The sequence below is a fragment of the Schistocerca piceifrons genome, chromosome 7, assembly GCF_021461385.2.
Source record: "Schistocerca piceifrons isolate TAMUIC-IGC-003096 chromosome 7, iqSchPice1.1, whole genome shotgun sequence".
NCBI classification, from domain to species: domain Eukaryota; kingdom Metazoa; phylum Arthropoda; class Insecta; order Orthoptera; family Acrididae; genus Schistocerca; species Schistocerca piceifrons.
Genome location: NC_060144.1, coordinates 283,058,628 through 283,085,627, shown reverse-complemented (window position 1 = coordinate 283,085,627; position 27,000 = coordinate 283,058,628). Strand labels below are relative to the sequence as shown.

At 41.9% G+C, this 27,000-nt stretch overlaps 2 protein-coding genes across 6 annotated transcripts in view; one reads left to right on the top strand and one right to left on the bottom strand.

The window, feature by feature from the left end:
- Nucleotides 1-489, bottom strand: part of LOC124804643 (ribosomal RNA-processing protein 8) — a 94,479-nt gene extending 93,990 nt beyond the window's left edge. Inside the window, exon 1 of one of the 2 annotated variants that reach the window (XM_047264863.1) lies at nt 288-489. In XM_047264863.1, coding sequence (XP_047120819.1) covers nt 288-356 — 69 coding nt within the window. In that variant the 5' untranslated portion in view covers nt 357-489. The remainder of the gene's footprint in view (nt 1-287) is intronic. The other variant, XM_047264862.1, reaches the window with a different exon arrangement.
- A 280-nt stretch (nt 490-769) lies between these two features.
- LOC124805371 (zinc finger protein 761-like) overlaps nt 770-27,000 on the top strand; it is a 161,957-nt gene continuing 135,726 nt past the window's right edge. For 3 of the 4 annotated variants that reach the window (XM_047265927.1, XM_047265926.1, XM_047265924.1), the window contains exon 1: nt 770-982. In XM_047265927.1, the coding sequence (XP_047121883.1) occupies nt 941-982 (42 nt within the window). In that variant the 5' untranslated portion in view covers nt 770-940. The remainder of the gene's footprint in view (nt 983-27,000) is intronic. The other variant, XM_047265925.1, reaches the window with a different exon arrangement.

Genomic DNA, 27,000 nt, shown 5'->3' with positions numbered 1-27,000 from the left:
GTAACACATATATGGGAAACTTCAAGCATGAAATGCGCACCAGTATATTGCTGTCATCACTAGGGTTCTCATTGTAACGCACTATAATCATTATTAGTAACCTAGACTTAATTTCTATTAAATGGATACTTTTACATAACAAAATGAAAGCAAGGTGCAAGTTTTCTGCTTTGGCAATACCATTTATTTCTCAAGGTTAAGATCTGGGGTATTTTGAAAGGTACCACACGTATACATGTCTGTATCATTACGTACAAAAGATTTAATGGTGTTTCTGTTTTACTTACCCGAGAAAATAAATTTTCGACCAGTTTTGAATCACAGTCTATATCCCATTCTGCATGTCCCCAACTCATTTTAGCAGTCACTTACGACCTAGTAGTGTCCAAAATCTTCACAGTATTACTAAAAAGAAGTGAAACACACTTCTTCACAAAATATCAGCACACGGCCACGTTATTTTGTTTAAAAACATTCAAAGATATTATTGATCATGGAATTTTTTGGGGACGTCGTTGTTGTGCAAATGGTCGCAAATTTTCTGCTATGAAACAGAATTTTAAATAAAGATTAAACTGCAGATAAATCATGGAAATGTTTAATGTTTATAGGCGAACAATTGCAATTAAGAAAGGTCGCATGGGCAGCATATCACTATCGTAGGCTCTGCTCTCTTAATATAATTTATGTAGTGAGTACCAGAACATCATCATTTTGTCATTAGATAGTAAACAACGTTAGTCCGCACAATCTCGCTTTTATTAAACAAGTATATCAATAAAATTCAAAATGCAATCGAAACGAAGTCTATGTAGTTGAATATCTATGGTGAGTATGAGAGGTGCCTTCTGCTGTTAGGTTATGAGAAATTTAGATACAAAACGCACTACATTTGAATGTTGATATACAGTGGTGTGAATAAAAATTTAATGTAATCGTCATGGCAATGGGAGAAAACGAGGATACCGACGTCCTTAAGCAGGTAAGTCGTTCCCGGGCACTTTCTTATTTTCTCTTGTGTTTGTCAGACACGAAATAAGAACACTTGGCCTAATTTCATTCTCTCTCATACGGGATCCTATCCGTGTAACTCATCAAGCCACGCCAAAATTTTCAAAGTTGTTGTTGTGTCTCCAGTCCAGAGACTGGTTTGATGCAGCGCTCCATGCTACTCTATCCTGTGCAAGCCTCATCATCTCCCAGTACCTACTGCAACCTACGTGCTTGTGAATCTACTTAGTGTATTCATCCCTTGGTCTCCCTCTACGATTCTTACCCTCCTTGCTGCCCTCCAATACTAAATTGGTGATCCCTTGAAGTCTCAGAACATGTTGTATCATCTGATCCCTTCTTCTTGTCAAGCTGTGCCACAAATTTCTCTTCTCCCCAGCTCTATTCAGTACCTCCTCATTAGTTACATGATCTACCCATCTAATCTTCAGCATTCTTCTGTAGCATCACATTTCGCATGCTTTTATTCTCTTCATGTCTACACTATTTATCGTCCATGTTTTATTTCCATACGTGGCTACACTCCATACAAATACTTTCACAAACGACTTCCTGACGCATAAAGCTATACTCGATGTTAACAAAATCCTCTTCATCAGAAACTCTTTCCTTGCCATTGCTAGTCTACATTTAATATCCTCTCTATGTTGACCATCATCAATTATTTTGCTCCCCAAACAGCAAAACTCATTTACTACTTTAAGCATTTCATTCCCTAATCTAATTCCTTCAGCATCACCCGATTCAATTTTACTACATTCCATTATCCTCGTTTTGCTTTTGTTGATGTTCATCTTACATCCTCCTTTCAAGGCACTGTCCATTCCGTACAAATGCTCTTCCAGGTCCTTCACTGTCTCTGACAGACTTACAATGTCATCGGCGTACTTCAAAGTTTTTATTTCTTCTCCATTGGTTTTAATTCCTACTTCAAATTTTTCTTTTGTTTCCTTTACTGCTTGCTCAATATACAGATTGAATATCATTGAGGGATAGGCTACAACCCTGTCTCACTCCCTTCCCAACCACTGCTTCCCTTTCATGCCCCTCGACTCTTGTAACTGCCATCTGGTTTCTGTACAAATTGTAAATAGCCTTTCACTCCCTGTATTTTACCCCTGCCATGTTTAAAATTTGAAAGAGACTATTCCAGGCAACATTGTCAAAATCTTTCTCTAAGTCTACAAATGCTAGACTTTCCTTAATCTATCTTCTAAGATAAGTCATTGGGTCAGTATTGCCTCACGTGTTCCAACATTTCTACAGAATCAAAACTGATCTTCCATGAGGGTGCCTTCTACCAGTTTTTCCATTTGTCTGTAAAGAATTCTTGTTAATATTTTGGAGCCGTGACTTATTAAACTGATAGTTCGGTAATTTTCACATCTGCCAACACCTACTTTCTTTGGGGTTGGAATTATTAGGTAATTTTCACATCTGCCAACACCTGCTTTCTTTAGGGTTGGAATTATTATATTCTTCTTAAAGAGTGAGGGTATTTCGCCTGTCTCATACATCTTGCTCACCAGATGGTAGAGTTTTGTCAGGGCTGGCTCTCCCATGGCTATCAGTAGTTCTAATGAAATGCTGTCTACTCCCGGGGCCTTGTTTCGGCTTAGGTCTTTCAGTGTTCTGTCAAACTCTTCATGCAGTGTCATATCTGCCATTTCATCTTCATCTACATCCTCTTCCATTTTCATAATGTTGTCCTCAAGTACATCGCCCTTGTATAGACCCTGTGTATACTCCTTCCACCTTTCTGCTTTCCGTTCTTTGTGTAGAACTGGGTTTCCATCTGAGTGCTTGATATTCATACAAGTGGTTCTCTTTTCTCCAAAGGTCTCTTTAATTTTACTGTAGACAGTATCTGTCTTATCACTAGTGATATATGCCTCTACACCCTTACATTTGTCCTCTAGTCATACCTGCTAAGCCACTTTGCAGTTCCTGTTGATCATCCCGTCTAATCTTCAGCATTCTGCTGTAGCACCACCTTTTGAATGCTTCTATTCTCTTCTTGTCTAAACTATTTATTGTCCAGGTTTCATTTCCATACATGGCTACATGAATTTAGTTCAAGAATGAAGAATGGCCTGCAGAAGCGTTTTTGAGTACCTGGGCAATCTAACTACTGCTTATCAATATGTTTAGTTATAAATGAAATTTTTGATAATTAAAACCAGTAAGCAGAATAACAATAATCTACATAAAGATTTAAAGTCAGTTGGTATGAATCAGTAAAGTGTTCATTATTCCAGAACTTCCCAGCACCCATAGCAGAGCTTAGCTACTGACGAAATATAGCGTAAGAGGATATTATGTAAGAGGAGGCCAAATGATTTAATTGTGACCAACACTCCTTGTCAGGCAGATAAAAGAAGCATCCACAGGGAAATAGAAAATGATTTTGTTAGAATTAACAACCACTATTGTGCAAGCTCTTTACTCAAAAAAATTTGTTTTAGTTTTATGCTTTCAAAATTACCCCATCTACTGTGAGTGTTGTAGGACTAATAAAAGTGGTTGAAAGTAATAATGTCTTGAGTGCTTACAGGTGAAAAGTTACATTGGAAAAACCATATAGTAGATCTGCTAAAATGCTTGGGTTCCACATATTTGTCAAAAGAATATTGCCAACTTTGGTGACATAGAAATCAGTAATTCGGGCTAAGTTATATATTTTGCTTCTTTTCGTTCACTGGTGCCCTGCATGTAATATTTTGGAATGACTGCTTTCGTAGATAAAAGGTATTCATTGCCCAAAATAAACTAAATAGATTTATATATGGAGTTGACACATTTGTCTTGCAGGCATATATTTAAACAATTGGGAATATTAATAACAGTATCACAATACATTTATTTACTAATGAAGTTTGTTGTCAACAATCCATAACATTTAGAAACTGATAGAGATAGTCAGCAATACAATACTAGAAGGAAAAATGATTTGCACTTCCCACTTCTACACTCCTGGAAATGGAAAAAAGAACACATTGACACCGGTGTGTCAGACCCACCATACTTGCTCCGGACACTGCGAGAGGGCTGTACAAGCAATGATCACATGCACGGCACAGCGGACACACCAGGAACCGCGGTGTTGGCCGTCGAATGGCGCTAGCTGCACAGCATTTGTGCACCGCCGCCGTCAGTGTCAGCCAGTTTGCCGTGGCATACGGAGCTCCATCGCAGTCTTTAACACTGGTAGCATGCCGCGACAGCGTGGACGTGAACCGTATGTGCAGTTGACGGACTTTGAGCGAGGGCGTATAGTGTGCATGCGGGAGGCCGGGTGGACGTACCGCTGAATTGCTCAACACGTGGGGCGTGAGGTCTCCACAGTACATCGATGTTGTCGCCAGTGGTCGGCGGAAGGTGCACGTGCCCGTCGACCTGGGACCGGACCGCAGCGACGCATGGATGCACGCCAAGACCGTAGGATTCTACTCAGTGCCGTAGGGGACCGCACCGCCACTTCCCAGCAAATTAGGGACACTGTTGCTCCTGGGGTATCGGCGAGGACCATTCGCAACCGTCTCCATGAAGCTGGGCTACGGTCCTGCACACCATTAGGCCGTCTTCCGCTCACGCCCCAACATCGTGCAGCCCGCCTCCAGTGGTGTCGCGACAGGCGTGAATGGAGGGACGAATGGAGACGTGTCGTCTTCAGCGATGAGAGTCGCTTCTGCCTTGGTGCCAATGATGGTCGTATGCGTGTTTGGCGCCGTGCAGGTGAGCGCCACAATCAGGACTGCATACAACCGAGGCACACAGGGCCAACACCCGGCATCATGGTGTGGGGAGCGATCTCCTACACTGGCCGTACACCACTGGTGATCGTCGAGGGGACACTGAATAGTGCACGGTACATCCAAACCGTCATCGAACCCATCGTTCTACCATTGCTAGACCGACAAGGGAACTTGCTGTTCCAACAGGACAATGCACGTCCGCATGTATCCCGTGCCACCCAACGTGCTCTAGAAGGTGTAAGTCAACTACCCTGGCCAGCAAGATCTCCGGATCTGTGCCCCATTGAGCATGTTTGGGACTGGATGAAGCGTCGTCTCACGCGGTCTGCACGTCCAGCACGAACGCTGGTCCTACTGAGGCGCCAGGTGGAAATGGCATGGCAAGCCGTTCCACAGGACTACATCCAGCATCTCTACGATCGTCTCCATGGGAGAATAGCAGCCTGCATTGCTGCGAAAGGTGGATATACACTGTACTAGTGCCGACATTGTGCATGCTCTGTTGCCTGTGTCTATGTGCCTGTGGTTCTGTCAGTGTGATCATGTGATGTATCTGACCCCAGGAATGTGTCAATAAAGTTTCCCCTTCCTGGGACAATGAATTCACGGTGTTCTTATTTCAATTTCCAGGAGTGTATCACAGGGCAGAATACAAATCATCATCATCATCATCATCATCTTGGACGGTTTCAAGCCTCTGGCCAGGTCTGTATGGAACATCATCTTCTGTCTTGCTACCATCTCTCTGTCTTCACCTTGGTCCAGTCTTCTCCTTTCTTCTGGACGCATTCCTCTACTCTTTTCAGCCATCTGTCTCTCGGTCTCTTTCCATCCAGTTCCATCTCGTGTATCCTCCTGGGTATCTCCTCCTTCTCTATTCTCTTAACGTGCCCATACCCTTTCAGCCTTGATTTCTCTATCTCCTCCTGATCCTCTCCTTTCTTAACCTGTCTGTCTTTATCAGTCCAATACTGTTTCTCAAGAATTTCATCTCACTAGCTTGTATTTTCTCTCTTCCTTTCATAACACAGGTTTCATTGGCATATGTCAGGTTTGGGATGTATTATGACTGGTATATAACCTTTTTACTGATTAGAGAATCTTCTGATACTCTTCTGAAATAGTGCTGCTTTTCTCCCCCACTCGTTTATTTCTTGTCGTTTTTTCATCTTCCTGTATCGGGCTTCCTAGGTACTTGAAACTCTCCACTCTCCTCAGTCATTCCTCACCAATTGTTATTCCAGTTGTTCCTCTCTCCTTATTTTTTGTTGTGATAATCACCTCACTCTTACTTATACTAAATTTCATGCCATATTCTTGTACTGTTCGTTCCCATACATCCAACGGCTCTTGTACTTCCTCCTCCTTATTCCCCCAAATCATCAGATCATCTGCAAACACCATAGCTTTCATCTTCCTTTCACCAATTGCTTGTGCTACTGTACTCATTATATCATCTATCACTACAATGAAGAGTAATGGTGAAAGTGTGCTTCCCTGCCTCAAGCCATTCTTCTGTTCAAATCAAGCTGATCTCTGTCCTCCCACCTTCACAAAGATCACACTTCCATGGTACATTTCCCTTATCCCCCAAATAATCTGTTTTTCTACTCCTCTGTTCTCTAGGGCTTTCCACACTTTGCTTCTACATACACTATCATACGCTTTTTCAGTGTCCAGGAAGGTCATTAGTAGATCTATTCCATATTCATAGTGCTGTTCTTGCAGTTGTCTTACAGCATAAATTAGATCCACCGTGGGCCTTCCTGTTCTTAAATCTAGTTGATAATCTGTGTGTTGAAATAAAACTTCTGACAAACAGCAGAAATTTTGTAAAATGTAAATTTAAGTTTTTGTCCATAACGGCTCCTTCTACACCATACAGTAATTCTTGGTGACAGTTGAAAGCTGGGATACCACCTGCTGGCTGTGACATGTGAGGTAACTGCGTTGTGAAGTGTAATGTCATTGAAGCATGGCATACTTTAAATGGGTTGGGTTTACTGAAGGTGTGTTGGAGTAAGTGATGGCACACTCTAGCATTGAATGTTTATATTTCTAAAATGTTTGTCAGTGATGTTAGTGCAGCACTGGACTTACTGCTGTGTCTTACTTGGTGTTTTGGAAATTTGTTTTTGTTGCCTTGTCAGTTAGTTGTTTAATGTTGTTAGTTATTAGCTACTGATATGTTTCCAGTTTGGAAATTGTTTTTTCATAATATTGTTATTGGATTGAAGCTATGTTTTCAGTGTTTCATTTGGTTGGAATGGATCATGCAATGAAATTTACTAGTCATTGATCGGTTTCTGCTATGTATGGTGATATGAAGTCTACTAGAAAATTTCTTCAGTTTTGTTTTCTTGGCTTAATGTGCAAAGTGTAAGCAATGCACAGAACGTATGAAATTGACGTGTACCAGCCTAAATTTATTTGTCAGCTGACTTAGAGTATTATATAGATTTTTATGTATTTTTTATCTTTATTGTTACAAGAAATGTTGTGTGTTTTTCTAGTTCATAAATTTCTGAGATGTGGGCATTTGAAATTTATGTTGGAGTAATTTTTTATGATTTTGTGGTTTGTGTTGGTGTTTTAGGTTCATACTTAGTAGTTTGTATTTGCGGGTATTGTAGAGTGTGTTATAGTTACTTTGGTCTTGTTAGGTTTTGATAATAGTTCTGTTAGTTGTGAGTTGTAGGTATGCTTTGTTTGAGCTATATAGGTCAAGCAAAATTTGCGTAACCAAGTTTTCGATTTGTGTGTGGGATCCTGATGTCACTGTGTTCATTTCAGGTATGTAGGACAAGTGAAATTTGCTGTACTAGATTATTTTTTTTTTTTTTTTTTTTTTTTTTTTGTGTGTGTGTGTGTGTGTGTGTGTGTGTGTGTGTGTGTGTGTGTGTGTGTGTGTGTGTTTTCATCATTTTTGGGTTAATATTTACTTTGGAATTGTGTTGTGGTTGCTAATGTCAAATACTTAGATTGTCCCTGCCCAGAACTGCCTACTTCTCATGGGTGTCCTGTTAGTGTGATTCCGTTGCTGGAATTAAATGTTTCGTGTGGTATTGATGTTTGTTCATGGGTGTAATGAGTGACCTTATGATTGCCATATTGAATAATCTTGGAATCAGGGTGTCTGCCATCTTGATGATATCATGGATCAAAGACAATGGATGATATCCCAACTTTCAATAATACAGCTTCTTGAATGGAAATAATTAGTCAGTTATGGACCTGTAAATGACCAGCATGTCACTAATTGCCTCTGCAATGTTTTATCAAATAACACGTTATATCATAATGCTTATCATGAATGTGATGTACAGAACATGGAACAAACTACTTCACTGATGAGTTTCTTAGTAGACTCAGGTGTGTATGTATTATTAATATTATCATATGTCAGTGTTAAATAAAGTCAGACTTCTGCATATCTTCAGGGCAATTATATAAGTGTTGCAAACTGTTTCCTGTTTGACAATGTGTAACTACAATAGCTCAAGAATAATTTTATGGACTTCATTATAATAGAAGGAAACATTCCACGTGGGAAAAATTATATATAAAAACAAAGATGAGGTGACTTACCGAACGAAAGCGCTGGCAGGTCGATAGACACACAAACAAACACAAACATACACACAAAATTCAAGCTTTCGCAACAAACTGTTGCCTCATCAGGAAAGAGGGAAGGAGAGGGGAAGACGAAAGGAAGTGGGTTTTAAGGGAGAGGGTAAGGAGTCATTCCAATCCCGGGAGCGGAAAGGCTTACCTTAGGGGGGAAAAAAGGACAGGTATACACTCGCACACACGCACATATCCATCCACACATACAGACACAAGCAGACATATTTAAAGACAAAGAGTTTGGGCAGAGATGTCAGTCGAGGCAGAAGTGTAGAGGCAAAGAAGTTGTTGAAAGACAGGTGAGGTATGAGTGGCGGCAACTTGAAATTAGCGGAGATTGAGGCCTGGCGGATGACGAGAAGAGAGGATATACTGAAGGGCAAGTTCCCATCTCCGGAGTTCGGATAGGTTGGTGTTGGTGGGAAGTATCCAGATAACCCGGACGGTGTAACACTGTGCCAAGATGTGCTGGCTGTGCACCAAGGCATGTTTAGCCACAGGGTGATCCTCATTACCAACAAACACTGTCTGCCTGTGTCCATTCATGCGAATGGACAGTTTGTTGCTGGTCATTCCCACATAGAATGCATCACAGTGTAGGCAGGTCAGTTGGTAAATCACATGGGTGCTTTCACACGTGGCTCTGCCTTTGATCGTGTACACCTTCCGGGTTACAGGACTGGAGTAGGTGGTGGTGGGAGGGTGCATGGGACAGGTTTTGCATCGGGGGCGGTGACAAGGAAAGGAGCCAGAGGGTAGGGAAGGTGGTTTGGGGATTTCATAGGGATGAACTAACAGGTTACGAAGGTTAGGTGGACGGCGGAAAGACACTCTTGGCGGAGTGGGGAGGATTTCTTGAAGGATGGATCTCATTTCAGGTCAGGATTTGAGGAAGTCGTATCCCTGCTGGAGAGCCACATTCAGAGTCTGGTCCAGTCCCAGAAAGTATCCTGTCACAAGTGAGCCACTTCCTCGTCCCCTCAAACCCAGAATCCCCCACAGAAGAACCACAAAAGTGCCCCACTTGTGACAGGATACTTTCCGGGACTGGACCAGACTCTGAATGTGGCTCTCCAGCAGGGATACGACTTCCTCAAATCCTGCCCTGAAATGAGATCCATCCTTCATGAAATCCTCCCCACTCCGCCAAGAGTGTCTTTCCGCCGTCCACCTAACCTTCGTAACCTGTTAGTTCATCCCTATGAAATCCCCAAACCACCTTCCCTACCCTCTGGCTCCTTTCCTTGTCACCGCCCCCGATGCAAAACCTGTCCCATGCACCCTCCCACCACCACCTACTCCAGTCCTGTAACCCGGAAGGTGTACACGATCAAAGGCAGAGCCACGTGTGAAAGCACCCACGTGATTTACCAACTGACCTGCCTACACTGTGATGCATTCTATGTGGGAATGACCAGCAACAAACTGTCCATTCGCATGAATGGACACAGGCAGACAGTGTTTGTTGGTAATGAGGATCACCCTGTGGCTAAACATGCCTTGGTGCACAGCCAGCACATCTTGGCACAGTGTTACACCGTCCGGGTTATCTGGATACTTCCCACCAACACCAACCTATCCGAACTCCGGAGATGGGAACTTGCCCTTCAGTATATCCTCTCTTCTCGTCATCCGCCAGGCCTCAATCTCCGCTAATTTCAAGTTGCCGCCACTCATACCTCACCTGTCTTTCAACAACTTCTTTGCCTCTACACTTCTGCCTCGACTGACATCTCTGCCCAAACTCTTTGTCTTTAAATATGTCTGCTTGTGTCTGTATGTGTGGATGGATATGTGTGTGTGTGTGTGCGAGTGTATACCTGTCCTTTTTTCCCCCTAAGGTAAGTCTTTCCGCTCCCGGGATTGGAATGACTCCTTACCCTCTCCCTTAAAACCCACTTCCTTTCGTCTTCCCCTCTCCTTCCCTCTTTCCTGATGAGGCAACAGTTTGTTGCGAAAGCTTGAATTTTGTGTGTATGTTTGTGTTTGTTTGTGTGTCTATCGACCTGCCAGCGCTTTCGTTCGGTAAGTCACCTCATCTTTGTTTTTATATATAATTTTATGGACTTCAGTGTATATATATTTGTGAAAAGTTTGGTTTTTACTTTCAATAAAAATTTGTTTAAGGTATTTGTTTTATTCCATGCCCTTTGAGGACAATTTCACTAATGATGTGTGTGTGTGATGTCCTTAGGTTAGTTAGGTTTAAGTAGTTCTAAGTTCTAGGGGAGTGATGACCTCAGAAGTTAAGTCCCATAATGCTCAGAGCCACTTATGATGTGGCGAAGAAACAATACCGTAATTACCTGTTCTTTCTTTTTCTTTGTAAAGGCAATTTACACACACCAACAATGGGGTTTATTTCCAACAATAAATGTACATACACTCACTACTGAAAAAAGTACAAGCTATATTAATTCAGGTTCCCAAAGTCCTGTCTTAGACACCTGAATAACACTGTAGTCAGTACAATAACAATTCTGGTGTGCAGTCCACTGCTTGCATCAACACTGGCTGAGGTCAGTCGGCACCCTGTCGGAGACTGATGTGATCCTGCCAGAGGATGCACTTTAAGTTCACAACCATGTGAGTAATAGCAACACAGCAATTGATTGTAATATTGTGCCAGCTACTCAGTTCCCATGGTAATGTTAGACGGTGCCCCCCCCCCCCTCCCCCGCGCTCACTTATCCCATATCAGCGACACGTGGTATGTAGTCTGGAGGAGCTGCCACCAGGAAAGGCAGTGTGTCAGTGTCCTTTCTGCACTATTGTGGGAGGCCTAGGTACGGCAAGGCTTGGTAGAAGTTGTATGACTCACCATGGAAGTGGAGGGTCCCTGGGAGTGGAGTAGCAGGTGGCTGCTGACCAGATTGGTGAAAGTGAAGGGGGTTTCAATGCCACCACAGAAGTTCTCAGTTGGTGGCCACAGTATACAACACAGACCTCTGGTGGGTGGAGAACATCCTGTGGATTCAGATTGGGTGCTGCCCGAACTGCTGGGCTCACACTTGTAAGGGAAGACTACGGTGATGATGTTTGCTGGAGGTTGCAGCGTATCTGTATGGGTCGTGCAGCAGCTCTGACCAGTGCGAGCTATTGTTACTGTAATGACACTGCTTGCAGTAATTAACTGGGGCCGCATTTCAGTATCACATCTGCCTCAATACTTTGGCACAATTTCTGGAGGAGTAACCTGATGGGTCTGGTAGATTGAACACCGTCTTACCGGGTCTGTTAGGATGGAGTCAATGTTTGACCAGAATACATATATTGCCACACCAAGGTTTTTATCCAAGACATGCCCCGATGGGCAGTGTGCAGGAGGTGCATCTCTTGTGGCAAAGAAGAGGTAGAATCAGAATGCGGCAACAATCCTCATCCAAGACCTACAATATATCCCCTTGATTTGGATGTTACTGAAGCCATCATGACCAGTAGGGATGAAATTCGGGCCCAGGGTGATCTGTCTGGTCAAACATGTTCCACAAAGTTAACAAGCTGTTGTAATGTTGGATTCTTGTGGATTACAGGTACGTTTCACAATGTTAAGGAAAAGGTGGAAATATGCAAATCCAGATTTCAACCAAGCTGGAGCTGCAAGCTACATGTAATAATAATCCATGACAAGATGATTTTTTTTTACATAAAGGAATAATTTAAATTTGTGAACTACACCAATAATGGTGAGGGCCTTCCACTCTGTTCAAAATAGCATTGCTGAATAGCGGATAAGTTCTTAGAAGCGTATGCAATAGGGCTCTTTGTACCGTCAGAATATTTACGGGAGGGAACTGCCCCACTACCATGGGAAGATGAGTTGTTACTGTTATAACCTTTAATCACCAATAATTGTGTGGATATTCAAACACACTCACTTAGAAACAATAGCTGGTTACATGATAACAACTCAGTATCTCTTATTTGACTGCCGTGCCGTGACATGCGGCCGGCGCCGTTTGTAGCTAGGTGGCGCTCCCGCGCTCAGCCGAGTTGCGGAGCACCTCTATCGCCGTTTGCACGTACTGTCGTGGCGGCACTGTTAAATGTCGTGACACTGTCACAACAGTTACTACCAGAGGTAAACCAGGGGTGTATGTCATTAAACATGGTGACTGCTGAGGGCAGTCTTTTAAAGCTTGCTGATAGTAAGGTGACCATTTGAAACATGTGCCTTGGTGTCGTAGCTGCTTCTATGGGGTAAGAGAGTTCATCAGGTTTGCAATGAATTGGCCATAATAGTTGATCATACCCAGAAACATTTTTAAGTCTTTGATCTTTCTGTGGGCTGCATTTTATTGATCACAGCAACATAATCGTCCTATGCTTCCAGTCCATTTGTCTAGAGTGAAAACCATAAATATGTCGAGGAAAGTTGCATAAAAGCACACTTGCACACATTGGATTTAAGTAGTTGTATTGCCAGCCTCTGGCACAAAAGCTCAAGGCTATGAAAGTCATCCTTTGGAATTGGATCTGTGACCAAAATGTCATCAAGGTATGCAGCATAGTTGAAAATGCCCTGTAGATGTCTTCCGGTAAAACATGAAATATGGTAGGGGCTAAAGAGACAATGGAGAATAGGTGTTAACATGTCTTCATGAATGAGCCTATCCTGCTTTGTTTTGAAGGCATCCTTAAGAATCAAAAGCACCTGGCAGACATTGAAAGAACATGGGGCTGCTGACACTTCAAGAGTGACTTGAGTATCAAAATCAGTTTTCTTCCCCAGCATGGGTAAGAAAATTGGCGTATTTATCACAGAGAGTCTGTAAGGGGAGAAAGTCCTTTCAGATTGCATGACATACAGAGTTTCATGAACCATAAATCCAAAAGTGTCACTCCAAAAAATTGCCTTCTTTGGAGTCAACTGCCTTTTGAGAAGTTGGCACTTCAGTAGACTGTTCACTCACTTGGTTCACTTCCACAGGTTGAGGTATGTTTGTGGTGGAACTGCTGGAACATATCCTTTTCAAGTCACACCAGGTGGCAAGTTGCGTGGCCATGCACACTGAGTGTAGTGAAGGCCGCCACTGATGTGACCCATTATCACTGGTATATTTTTTTACAGAGCTGCTCTAATGGAGGTTGTATGACTTCCCTCATGACCGATGACAGAAAGCCGACTGCCACAACGTCTTCGTCTGTCATAAATACACTTTGGCCATCGGCCAGTTTCATGGCTTTGAGCTCACTGGGTTTCCTCAGTATGTGGTTTCTCATTTTTGAGGTGGGTGTAAGCTGCACTGTAATGTACCCGATTAGAATCCACAAAGTTCCGCCCACACAAATGTTTGAAATTTCAATTTCTTATTAATACCTATGCGTATGTCAGAGGCTAAATGGCTGCAATAATATGTTCCTTCATTGAAAATGATCATGCAGTAGAGAGAATATTCTAGGCAACTCGTGTTATACTGGATTTGTTAATGGCTCTAGTTTTACTGTTAGGTGATACAGTTTTGGATTTCCTAACAAGAATGTGAGCTTTTGTCTTTCTGGACCAGAAATCCAAAAATCGTAATTGCCATCGTTGATGGTAAGGAACATATCGTTACTGTTGGTGGTGTTCATGGTAGTAAGGTTGTAAGCTTCAGTAGTGTGGGAGATGTTCCTGGTACAACTAACAAGATCTTGGCCTTTCTGATTATTACTGCCAGTTAATAAAGTGAATGAGTGGCATGGGAAAACCTTCAAAACTGCAAGGCTGCAGAAGGATTTTATAGGGCATTGGCAGTTCAGAGCAGGGATGAAGTGTATACAGAAAACAATGTAGATACTTGTTCTCTAAATTCCACGTGTTGTTTAAATTAATTTTCGAGGAGACATTACCAATAGTAGCCATTTGTACAGCAGCAGCCAAGGGAAATAGATGGGAAACTACAGATTTTAGAAAGTCTTTCCAGCCACTTAAATTGCTCTGTTCTTTACAAAAGCACTACAGTAATCCACAGTTCGTAGATCACTATCACAGGTATAAAAAAAATTTACAGGAGGATACTGCTCACTGCAAGAAATAACATTCAATGACAAAATATTTTATTATGCAGAAAATAAAAGCAAAGTAGTGAGGGATGTTATAAAACAAGAAACTGGAAAAGACAGACACAAGTATAATATCCTAAAAATCAAAGATGGGGATAGAATAATTGAAAGTCTTCAGGAATTGGCAAATTTTGTAAATGATTGTTTCTCTGCTATTGCGGACAAGTTGCAGTGAAACCTGTCTGAAACACTTGTAGCACCCATAATGACTTACACAGCAAGCACAATGATGTTGTTTCCTACAATGGAGCTTGAAGTAAGTTGGCTGGCATAAATGAGGTTCCTGTCTGTTCTGAAGGTGTGCATAGATAGCATACGAGCCCCATTAAAAAACATAATAAATGGGTCTTTTAATTAAAATATTTTTCCAGAGTGTCTGCAGTATGAAGGGGTTGTGCATTTACTAAATTGAGGTAATTTGGAAAGCATTGAAAACTGCAGGCAAATTTTGCTACTGTCTCCATTCTCAAAAACAATTGAGTCAGTTGTGAAAGAGAGACTGTTGAGTTGCACAAATAAATACCTTTTTAACAAAGCACAGTTTCCAAAGTGGAGAAGTACATTAGCAGCCATAACAGAGTTCACAGTGAAATTTTTGACAAGGATGACTGTGTTATGGCCATAGTCTTAGACTTTTCAAAGGTGAAAGAGTGGTACCAGTCTCAAATAGAAAACAGAGTGCAAAAGGTAGAAGTATTTCACACATCTGCTGATGATAAATTTCTAATGAAACAGTTAACAGACAGGAAGAAATAAAAACAGATGGTCCTCAGGGTAGTGTATTGGGTCCACTTCTGTTCTTAATATACTGGGTGTTTTGAAATGAATATCAGGTTTTTAAGTCTTTGTAGCATTTATTACATTCAATCTACATTTGTAAATAATACATTAAATGAAAGAGCAACTCGAACGGCTTTTCTTACAAATGTTCAATGTGAGCACCATTCATCATATGGCACACATCTAGACAATGCATGCCAGCTTTGCAAAGCAAAAAGTTACTGTGTGAATATGAAGATTTTCTGGATTGTATTTCTTTTGTGATGAACTGACATTTGACGTAAGTGGAAATGTGAGCACACATAATACGCCAATTTTTGTGGGTCACCTCATCCCCAAGAGATGGTACAGTTGCAACGAGATTCCCCTAAATTGAATGTTTTTGGTGCCATGTCCTGGCAGAGAGTTTGTGAAGCAACTGTAACTGGTATTTATTATCTTTATGCACTATAACTATGGACCTTCCATCAATTGGAAGAAGTTGAACAACAAAACTATTTACCAGTAAGATAGTGCACTGCCTCACAAGCATTTGGTGTAATGACATTGTACCCGGCTGCTCAATTGGCTGTAAGTTGCTGTATGACAGAGCTTGTTTTGCATGGTCTCCATGTGTGTCTGATTTGACATTGTACGATTTTTATTTCTGAGGTTTCATAAAGGATCATGTGTATATACCTCCACTACCAGCTGAACTACCTGACTTAAGAAAGAGGATTGAAGTGGTTGTCGCAGTAATTACTCCAGACAGAATGATGAAGGATTTGGGAGAACTTGCCAATCAACTCAATGTGTGCCGTGTTACAAATGGTACTCACATTGAACACTTGTAAGAAAACTATTTGAGTTGCTCTTTCATTTGCTGTATTATTTATAACTTTAAGCTGAATGTAATAAATGCCACAAATCCTTAAAACCCCAATATTAAATTTGAAACATGTAGTACATCAATGACTTTTCAAACAGTATAAGATATGGGGTAAAAGTTCTCATTGCTGACAACAGCAACATCATAGTCACTGACAAAACACCTGAACTGCTTTTACAGAAAGCAAATGAAATGCTCAGAGTGTTTGCTATTGGGTTGTATGTAATAAATTAACATTGAACATACAGAAAACAAATGTATATACTTCAGCTTGAGGCGAAAACAACTGTCATATTAAGTGTAGACGCTAAATCTGCAGATTGTGTGACAAACTCAAAGTTCTTAGGGAAGAACACTGACTGTCAACTAACATCGAATGAACTTACGAAGATACCGGCAAAAAGAATGTCATCAGCATGTTATGCTCTTAGCATTTTAGCAACTGTTTGTAATAGCTACTGTCTTACGGTGACATGGTATGCCTACATACACTCAGTTTGTCACTATGGGATTCTCTTCTGGGGATCGGAGCACAAAATATGAACACAGTTTTTCAATTGCAAGAAAGACCCATAGAGATACTAATTAGAAGTAATAATTGGACTCATTGCAAAAATATATTTAAAAAAAATTGGCATCCTTATCGTACTAAGTGAGTACATCAGTCATTCTGTGGGGTACATCAGGGAAGAAATTACTAAGTATTTCACTGGTAGTTCTATACGTATAATCATGAAACAAGATCAAACAGTGGAAAATCCAGGATGAAGTAATGATAGTATCATGAAAAGGATAGACTACTACTCACCATATAGAGATGATGATGATGATGATGATGAATCATAGACAGGCACAACAGAACACTGCTTTACATGGGAGCTTTTGGCCAAAAGGCCACCTCATAATGCAGAAACTGCAATCCATCATTTTCATAACATCATGGAATAAGAGCCAGTTTGGACTTACTCAGCTTGCCCTTTTCTTACATGATATACTGTGAACTGCGGATGAAAGGCGACAGGCAGATTCCACATTTCTAGATTTCCAAAAATCATTTGATACGGTGCTCCACTGCAGGCTATTGATGAAGGTAGGAGCATGCAGAATTTGTTCCCAGATCTGTGAGTGGCTCAAAGACTTCTTAAGTAATAGATGTATGTTGTCCACAATAGCGAGTGTTCCCCAGAGACAAGGGGAATCCATTAGAAGAGCCTCATGGAAGTGTCATAGGGCTGCTGTTATTTTCTATGTACATAAATAATCTGGCTGACAGGGTGGGCAGCAATCTGCAGTTGTCTGATGAAGATGCTGGAGCATGTGTGAAGATGTCAAAGTTCAGTGACTGCAAAAGGTTACAGAAGACAGACAAATTTTGTAGTTGTCATAGAGAAGACACATTAAGTTGCAGACAGGCACAATTAAGTCACTTATGAAAAGCTTTCAGCCAAAGCACTCATCAGTAAAAGAGGAACAGAGTGTCACACAACATTCATATACACAAGCAAGCACACCTCATGCAATAGCCAACTCCGGCAGCTCAGGACCAAATGCAACTATCGTGTGGGATGGCAGCAGCAATCTGGAGGGCATGGGGAATGGAAATAATAGTAGTATACAAGTGAAGGGATATGGCATTTACCAGCTGTGCTGCAACCATTGCACAGCTTTTTATATTGGCGTGACTACCAGCCAGCTGTCCACCAGGATAAACGATTGCGGCCGAACTATGGCCAAGAGCAAAGTAGACCACCCCTGTGGCCCAATATGCAGCTGAGCATAACATTCTTGATTTCAATGGCTGCTTTACTACCCAAACCATCTGTATCCTCCCTTCCACCACCAGATTTTCTGAAATGCACAGACGGGAGTTATCCTTCCAAGAAATTCTCTGCTCCCGTAATTATCCTGACCTCAGCCCTATGGTAACAAGCTGTCCCCACGCTATCCACCCAGCAGTTTCCATCCCCTCTGCCCTATCATCTCCTTCCCATTCTCTTTTCCCAGCCTCTTTGTTTGCCACCCTCTGCCAAGACACGCACTCATTGTTCCCCACTCCTCTCGTTTTTGCTCCTTTTTCTCTCACCTTCTCATCCCACTACCTCCTGTCACTGCACATAGGCATTCTAGTCCCTGTGCACTCAGCCAGACAGTGTTCCTCTGCCCCCTGCCCCACTCTTCTGTCCCCCCCCCCCCCCACCCCCCACCACCACCACCCATATACTGCCACTGCTATCCCTTCCCCATCCCCACCCCCTCCAGCTTGCTGTCGCTATCTCGCGTGATAGTTGCGTTTGGGCCTGAGGTGCCAGAGTCGGCAGTTGTATGTGCATGAATTGTGTGTGTGTTTCCCTTTCACTGATGAAGGCTGTGGCAAAAGCTTTGTGTAAGTGTCTTTTAATTGTGTCCATCTGTGACTTAAACTGTCTTCTTTACAGTAATTAGCAATCTGTCTTTTCCTGCATTGTTGATATTCCTACATGGAGTTTCCATTATTTGGAAATTTCTAGTTGATATGATGAGTGGCAGTTAGTACTAAATGTAGAAAAATGTAAGTTAATGTGGATGAGTAGGAAAAACAAACCTGTAATGTTCAGAGACAGCATTAGTAATGTCCTGCTTGACACAGTCACATCGTTTAAATATCTGGGCGTACCTAATGTTGCAAAGCGATATGAAATGGAACAAGCATGTGAGGACTGTGGTAGGGAAAGCAATTGGTCGATTTTTGTTTATTGGGAGAATTCTAGGAAAGTGTGGTTTATTTGTATAGGAGACCACATTTAGAATGTTAGTGAGACCTATTCTTAACTACTGCTTGAGGTTTTGGGATCTGCATCAGGTCAGATTAAAATAAGACTTTGATGCAGTTCAAAGGCAGGCAGCTAGATTTGTTATTGGTAGGTCTGAAGAACCCACAAGTGTTACGGAAATGCTTCGGGAATTCAAATGGGAATCCCTGGAGGAAAGGTGACTTTCTTTTGGTGGAACACTATTGAAAAAAATTTAGAGAACCGGCATTTGAAGCTGATTGTAGAATGAGTCTGCTGCTGCCGACATACATTTTGCATAAGGACCATGAAGATATGAGAAATTAGGGCACGTATGGAGGCATATACACAGTCATTTTTCCCTTGCTCTATTTGTGAGTGGAACAGGAAAGGGAATGACTAGTAGTGTACAGGGTACCCTTTGCCACACACCATATGTTGGCTTGCGGAGTATGATGTAGATGTAGATATAGGTTTGCCAAGGAAAAATAAACCGAAAACTCAAAACAGCATTTTCTATCAGGGAATAAAATTGTATAATAAACTGCACAGGAAAATTAAAAAGATTACTGTTTAAAAAGGTAGCTAAAACATTTTTCATAAGTAATGCATACTGCACAGCTAAAGATTACTTAGAGGACACAGTATAAAGGTTAATGACGAATGGGGATAACTACAACATCCTGTCGCATTGCAATACATGATCACAGTCTAATGTTTTACAAGAAAATAATGGATAGAGGGGTTGCTCACTCAGTTTTTCAGCTGGACTGAGGAGCATAGTCGAATTTGTACTTGCATGGAGTCAGCTTTCTGAACAGATTGAAGTTAGTACAAGGAGCACAGCGGCATCTTTACAGTGTAGGAGTCACTAAGCAGATGTCCTTAGTATGACCAGCAATGGAGAACAAAACCATGTTTTATATTATGAGTTACCTTAAACAAATTGTGTGTAAAGCAAAGGACATTGGACAGTGGGAACCAGCTGAATGAGGCAGTGGAGCTGTTAAGACTCTGACCTCAGGATGAACATCCTTAGTCTAGCTACACTGGTTTGGGTTTTTGTGGTTTCCCTCAGTCATTTAGGTCAGGATGGTTCCTTAATTAGGGACAAATAAAAAGAGTTGTCAAATTGTTAGATTGGTGATTTGTACTAATGGAGCACACCAACAAAGATACAGTTGCTTTCACAAATAGATATAATGCTTTTGAGAGAATGATAAGTATTGTATTTATGCCAGTGGAGCAGACTCTTTTCAAAGCTGGTTTGTCCTTTGACATACTTTTTTATTTTACAACATAGGGTAATTCAGAGATAAATATGGATGCAAGTTCTCTGATTCCACATGACTTCCAATAGATACGTATTTACTGAGTGAGGTGGTGCAGTGGTTAGCACAGCGGCCTCACTTTTGGGGGGACAACGGTTCAAATCCATGTCTGGCCATCCCAATTTAGGTTTTCTGTGATTTCCCTAAATCACTTCAGGCAAATGCTGGAGTGGTTCCTTTGAAAGGGCATGGCTGATTTCCTCCTCCATCCTTCCGTAATCCAATGGGACCTATTACCTCAGTGTTTGGTCCCCTCCCTCAAATCAACCAACCAATCAACCAATTACGTGTTTACGCTTCTGTCCGGTTGTAGTACATTTGAAAATGTTTCAAAAGAACATTTTTATAGGCATAACTCAAAGTAAAATAGGCTTTGGCAACCTTTAAAGCTTTTAATCTCTGTTCTTTTCTGCTTACAAAAATAAGAACTTACTGACAAACTTTGATAAATGATAGGTGCCAAAAGAGGGAAATCTGTTCAGGAAACTGTTTATTATTTTTTATTTTTTTTTAAAATTTTTTTTAATGTATTATTTCTGTCTGCCAGGGTAAAGGAATGTGTCAGTTTTGGCCACATGGGTAGTGTATTGCATTGCATTGTACTACAATACGTTAGTAATATTCCATTGATCTTACAGAGAATGGTCTCTGGAATATGGAAAATAGTTAAAAATATACATCTTGTCATGTAATCTTCTCTATACAAATTTCATCTACCACATTGTAATATGCATCCTTTTATGCAACTGAATTATCACACTTGGAAGTAGTTATGATTTTCTTTCTTTTATTAATCATATGGAGCTTACTGATTTCTAAAATAGTTCTGACCATTTCCTAACAAATATACCTTTTCATAGGAGTTATGCAGATGATTTGTCCATAAGAGCTTGAAAATGAATAATAGTTGCACACAAATTTAGTAAGTTAAAACATGGTTGAATAAATTTGTAACAGTTGTTCAAACAGTCTGTTGGCCATCCACTTTGCTGCGTGTGTTAACACACTGTTTATCATGTTTGATCAGGCGTGCCAGCCATGAATTGAATCTGCCTGGCAGTTTAACAACGAGGACTAGCATACTGACCAGCCTTGATGTGATTTTTAGGTGGTTTCCCACACCCAGTTAGGTGAATAATAGATGGTAACCTTGCCCCACTTCATGTACGTGATTCCCAAGCACTTTCACATGGCTGACACTACTCACAGACAATTGAGGTACACAAATTACATCCCGATGGGTAAAGCTGTGGGCATCCAGTCATCCTCTAACATTAACTGTGCCAAATCCGATAATAACCATGCCAGTCTGTTGTAGGTATGAGATAAAAGCAAATGAAAAAGAGTGTGTTCCATTGGTGTGGAAAATAGAAAGTACACTCTACCATGTGCTTATAGTGATTTGCAAAGTATGGATGTGGGTATATACTGAGTCTGCCCTAAACTACAAGAAACATTAGATTATTTTGCAGTCCTGCCATTGAAATGGTTGTCAATTCAGTTGAGCATGGTAGGGCTATTTCATGTTGTGAAAAACATAATTGATTCAGTCAATTGGTTCAGCTGTGATGGCAAATAGAATAATGTACACCACGTCCTTGACAAGTTTCCATAAGAGAAGGTTAAAGAAATTAAGTGATACAGTGGAACCTAACTTAACGAGCTCCTCCCATTACTCGCAATTCTCATAACGAGCAAAACAAATTGTAAAAAAAATGACTTGCTTAAAGAGCGATGTTTTGCATAACAACTGATGACGATTTAGTGTGATGTCACCAGCCTTTCGCATGTGGCGGGGGATACATTCAGTAATGCAAATACTTTCATTGTCAGCAGCGATTTATGAACAAAATCTTTAGTATTTACTGCAAGACTGGATTGGCATTCTTTCTGCTACCATCTTAGTGCAGCTTGTGATCACACATTTTTCAGAATTAGCATTCACACATTGTTTAATAACTTCATAGAAATGTTACCAAAGATAAAGCTGCATGAAGATGACCGTAAGAGAAAGAAAATGACAGTAGAAATTAATATAAAATCATTGAAAAACATGAATGCGGTGTGAGAATTGCTGATTTTGAAAGAAAAAAATAGGTCTACATCAACTATTTGCACTATCCTCAAGAACAAGAACAATGTTAAGAGATAGATGCTTCAAAGGGAGTGACAAGACTATCTAAGCAACAGTTTTGTATTTCTGGATGAAGTTGGAAGGTTGCTCCTTATATGGATAAATGAAAAGCAGTTGCAATCTAGCACTATTAATGAAAAATTATTTGTGAGAAGGCAAGAATGATTTTTCACTGACCTTTTTAAGATGATATCTGGATCATCAGTGGTCAAAGAAATGTTTAAGGGAAGCTGTGGGTGGTTTGAGAAGTTTAACAGAAGAACTGGCATCAGCATTGTGAGACACGGCAACGTAGCCAGCTCCAACACAAAGGCAGTAGAGAACTTCATCAGAAACTTCAAGATGCTCTTAGATTCTGAGGGTTATCTGCTGCAACAGGTTTTTAATTATGACGAGATGGGTCTGTTGTGGAAAAAGATGTCAAAGTGTACCTTTATAGCAGCAGAGGAGAATGCATTGCTCGGTCACAAGCCAATGAAGGACTGTCTCGTACTGCTATTCTGTGCCAATGCAAGCAGCAGTTTGAAAATTAAACTGTTGCTTGTTTACCATTCAGATACTCCACGAACCTTCAAGAGGAGTAAAGTCCAGAAGAGCAGGCTTGGATGACATGTGACCTTTTTTATGGTTGGATCAATGAAGTGTTTGGTCCTTCGGTGAAAAAAAAAAATTGCTTGAGATGAATCTATGAATCTGCCACTCCATGTTGTCTTTGTTTTGGACAACACTCCTGCCCATTCTCCAGGCCTACAAGACAACCTCCTAGAAGAATTTCAATTCATTAAGATCCAATTTCTACCTCCCAAAACCACTCCGTTACTCCAGCCTATTTACCAGCAGATTATTTCTAATTTTAAGAATCTCCACAGTAAAGCACTCTTCAAGTGTTGCTTTGAGTTGACTGAAACTAACAATCTCACTCTCAGATAGTTTTGAAATATCACGTCAACATTGTTGCCTGCATCAAGATGACTGAAAAGCCATGGGAAGCTGTTACCAAGAGAACTGTCACTTCTGCTTGGAGGCAGCTTTGGCTGGAGTGCAGTGTCAAACGTGACTCTTGAGGTATTTGAGTCAGTACCTGTGGAGCCTGTAGTCATCGAGATTGTGTCTTTGGCCAAGGGCATGGGACTAGAAGTGGATAACAATGTATGTATAATTTTCGTTGAATAAATGGCATGAATAAGATGAAACGTTTAGTTCTTCTTCTGCATGGACTGCATTATCATATTTTGCATTAATATGTGGGATAAATTGTTTCGCAGCAAGAGTAAGATTCTGGAATGAATTATGCTTGCTACATGAGGTTCCACAGCACTCGGACAAATGTATGGGGCATGCACCTGATGTTCAGCCTATCCACTGTTGCTGTCAGTATTCAACTGGCTCCTGAATCAGAAGTAAAATGTGCAGCAACTCAATTATGCTGAAACTAGATGCTGTTTTGCATACAAAGTGATACTGTATCCAGCACTTATGCCAGTATGGTACACAAAAGGTGACATTAAGCTGTCATGGATAAGAGTGATGTCCGAAGGGCAGGTCCTAGATGATGATTACATATGATACAAACCCGACTGTTGTCAGAAAATCTTTGTGTGTGAGGCCTAACAGCAATTCTACGTGTAAGGTATTATTATTTTCATGATGAAAGCATTAGACAATTTCAAAATCAGTTGGTCTTGTTACACATTTTACAGTGTAGGCTGTAATCACGCAATTCTCTTCCAAGAAACGTGTTTCTCTTGCAACATTGTGCAAACACAATATCAGAATTCCCACCCAACAACTTTTAATTCACTTCCACACTTCCAGATACTGAGTAACTTAGTAGTCAGTACAACACACAAAATCAGGGAGTACATCAGGATACAGTCTACAGTGAAGTATTCAGTTGTCACTTAAACATTAGAGTGGCTGAGCTTGGTGTGCTGGCTTGTATACGGCTCTTTTGTACATGGCAAAGTCCATGCTGTGCCATCTGTCCTGATGTGAGGTGACTTATGTAGGCTGGTCATGGAGGCGAGCACTGTCTGTACTGCATCCAGTGGCAACGCCACCCAGAACAAAGACAGTGCAGGAGCCGAAGGGGGCGTGGATCACACTGTGGGGTCCAGTGTGGGCGGTGGAGGTGACGACAGGGACAGCAGGGTTTCCGGCACTTTTAGTCAGTCTTGTATGGGCAGGACTGGTCATAGTGTCATGACATCAACCCATTGGTGGTGTGCACAACACAAAGACGGTGGCCTCAGTAGTGATGGAAGACCACTGGTATCCACTTAGTGTGCTGGCCAAACCCATGGGCTTACATGGCGGAGCCCAGATGGAACCGCTGCAAGGTGGGTCCTGGCAGGTGGCTGAGTGTCAGCTGGAGCAGATGAAACAGTGTATGGAGCTGGCAGCTGTGAAGCAGCTCTGCCGGGCTACTGTCGCCAACGAGAGTGAACCTGAATGAGCTCAAGAACGTATCAGAGCCTGTCTTGGGAGAAGATTGCATGATGTATTTTTGCTTCTGAGATTTGAAAGTAGGGAACATCTGCTCCATCTCACCATTGAACTGAGGATGAAATAGAGGGCCCATGACTTGCTGCATGTCACTCTTCAAAATCCTGAGACACCTATTGCTGGCCATTGTCCCTCCAAGGGAAAAAAAAAAAAAATTGCGATGGCCATGACCATAACCTCCACATGGATGTGAATGAGTCACATTGGAAATTTTGAGAAAGCATCAACTACTGCAAGCCAAAAGGAGTTATGGATGGAACCTGCAAAATCAGCATGAATATGTTCCCAGTGGGCTGGGGGGTAGACCACAGTGAAAGAAAGGCCTGTGGTGCTGCTTGATGGGTGGTGCACTGCAGGCAGGCAGACACAACATGCCTGATCTTATTGTCAATATCTTGCCGAAACACATGGCATTGGGACCAGCAATTTCGTAGGAGAAACACACGTGATGTCCAACCACAGTGCAGACTGGTTAAGAACCCTGGATGCCGACCCTTCAGTAGCCAACAGTACCACTTCATCAAGAACTGAGAGGCAGTGACAGAGAGCATAATAGTTATGTAAGGAACTGGTGCTTGGCCCGGTGGTTTATCCGGCCAGCCGTGGTGGACAAATTGAACAACATAAGACAGGAGTGGTTGCACCAGCCACCAAAATTTGAGAACTTGTAATGGGAAAACCATCCAAGGTGTCTTGGGATTCAATGTATAATGGAAACACAACAGTTAATTCCGATCAAATGCTGGTTTTTGGTTGATTACCAACTGAGAAAGAGCATCCACATGAGCATGTTGTGCTGTGGGGTGGAAGTGAATCTTTTAGTGCGGCAAAAATGGAGCTCAACATCGCAGGTGATGGGCCGCTCTGTTCAGAAGAAATATCAAGGGATGGAAAAGAGAAACCAGAAGTCAATCATCCATAATGAAATGAAATTTAGACCTGTACAGGAAAACATGAAATTTTTTAGGGTGTACACAATAGTAAGGGCTTCTTTCTGTGTCTGTGAGTAGTGGCTGTTGATATACTTTCCGGGATGTGAGGTCGTGGTCCAAGAACTTTTCTGCTCCTTACGTTTTGTCCAGGACTGCGCTGGATTTCCTCAGAGGCGCTGCTCTGCTGAGTCTTGCCGACTGACTGAGTCAGTCGGCAAGACTCAGCAGAGCAGCGCCTCTGAGGAAGTTCAGCGCAGTCCAGGATGAAACGTAAGGAGCAGAAAAGTTCTTGGACCACGACCTCACATCCCGGAAAGTATATCAACAGCCATGTCACCTGGTCGTGAAAGCCTTCATTCTACAATCTGTGAGTAGTGCTGTTGTGCCTGATCCAGGGTTTTGGATGCTAGCGCAATTGGCATTTGAATCTGCCTCCTTATTTGTGTGCAAGAATGGCCCCAGGCCAAAAAAAGTATGTTGGTCTGGTTAGAACACAACCAAGCAAGGTGCCAACTGCAATTTTGACTTCAGCTGGGTAGAAGCACACTCACAGGTGGGCAACAAATGAAAAGTCACAACTTCACATAAGAGAGCATAAAGTGGCTGAGCCACTGTGGCCGCATCAGGAAGGCCCCCCTGGGGCTCGCCACTCTTTGCAGGGTTTGTGCATGGCTACCACAGGTCCTCAGCCTTTGCAGCATTTTTTCACTTCTGTGCTGCATGTCTATCCTCTTGCTATTCTTCTTCCCCTCTCTTGGGAAACATGTCTGGGTTGTTATAGGGAATGTTATGCATTGACTGTTGCTGATGTAAGAACAGTCTCATCATTGTTTCTTGCTCCCTTATCCTTTCTTTGTTTCCCTTCTCCTCTTGTTCCTCTGCTTCATCGCTTGAGGTTCCTCTTTTTCTTCTTCTTACCTGTGCACTCCTGAAGGCCAGCCCACGTGTCTGACGCATAACGGGTGACTGGGGAATACGTAATTCCCAGCCCCGGGTCAACAGGTAGGGTTCGCACGTACTCCTTGGTATAGGCCAGGCCCAGGGAGGGGTGGTTGCCTGACCTGCAACCTTCCCAAATTGCCAACTGGTCCCTCTCTCAGGTGTTAGGGAGATGTGACCTGAGGTGTGAACAATCACCTAAGGCAGGTGCGCCCCCTTTGAAGGGTCCCTACAGTTGGCAGGAGCATGCCATTGGAGATGCTGGCAATCATGGGGGATTTTCTCACAATGAGTCAATCATCTTC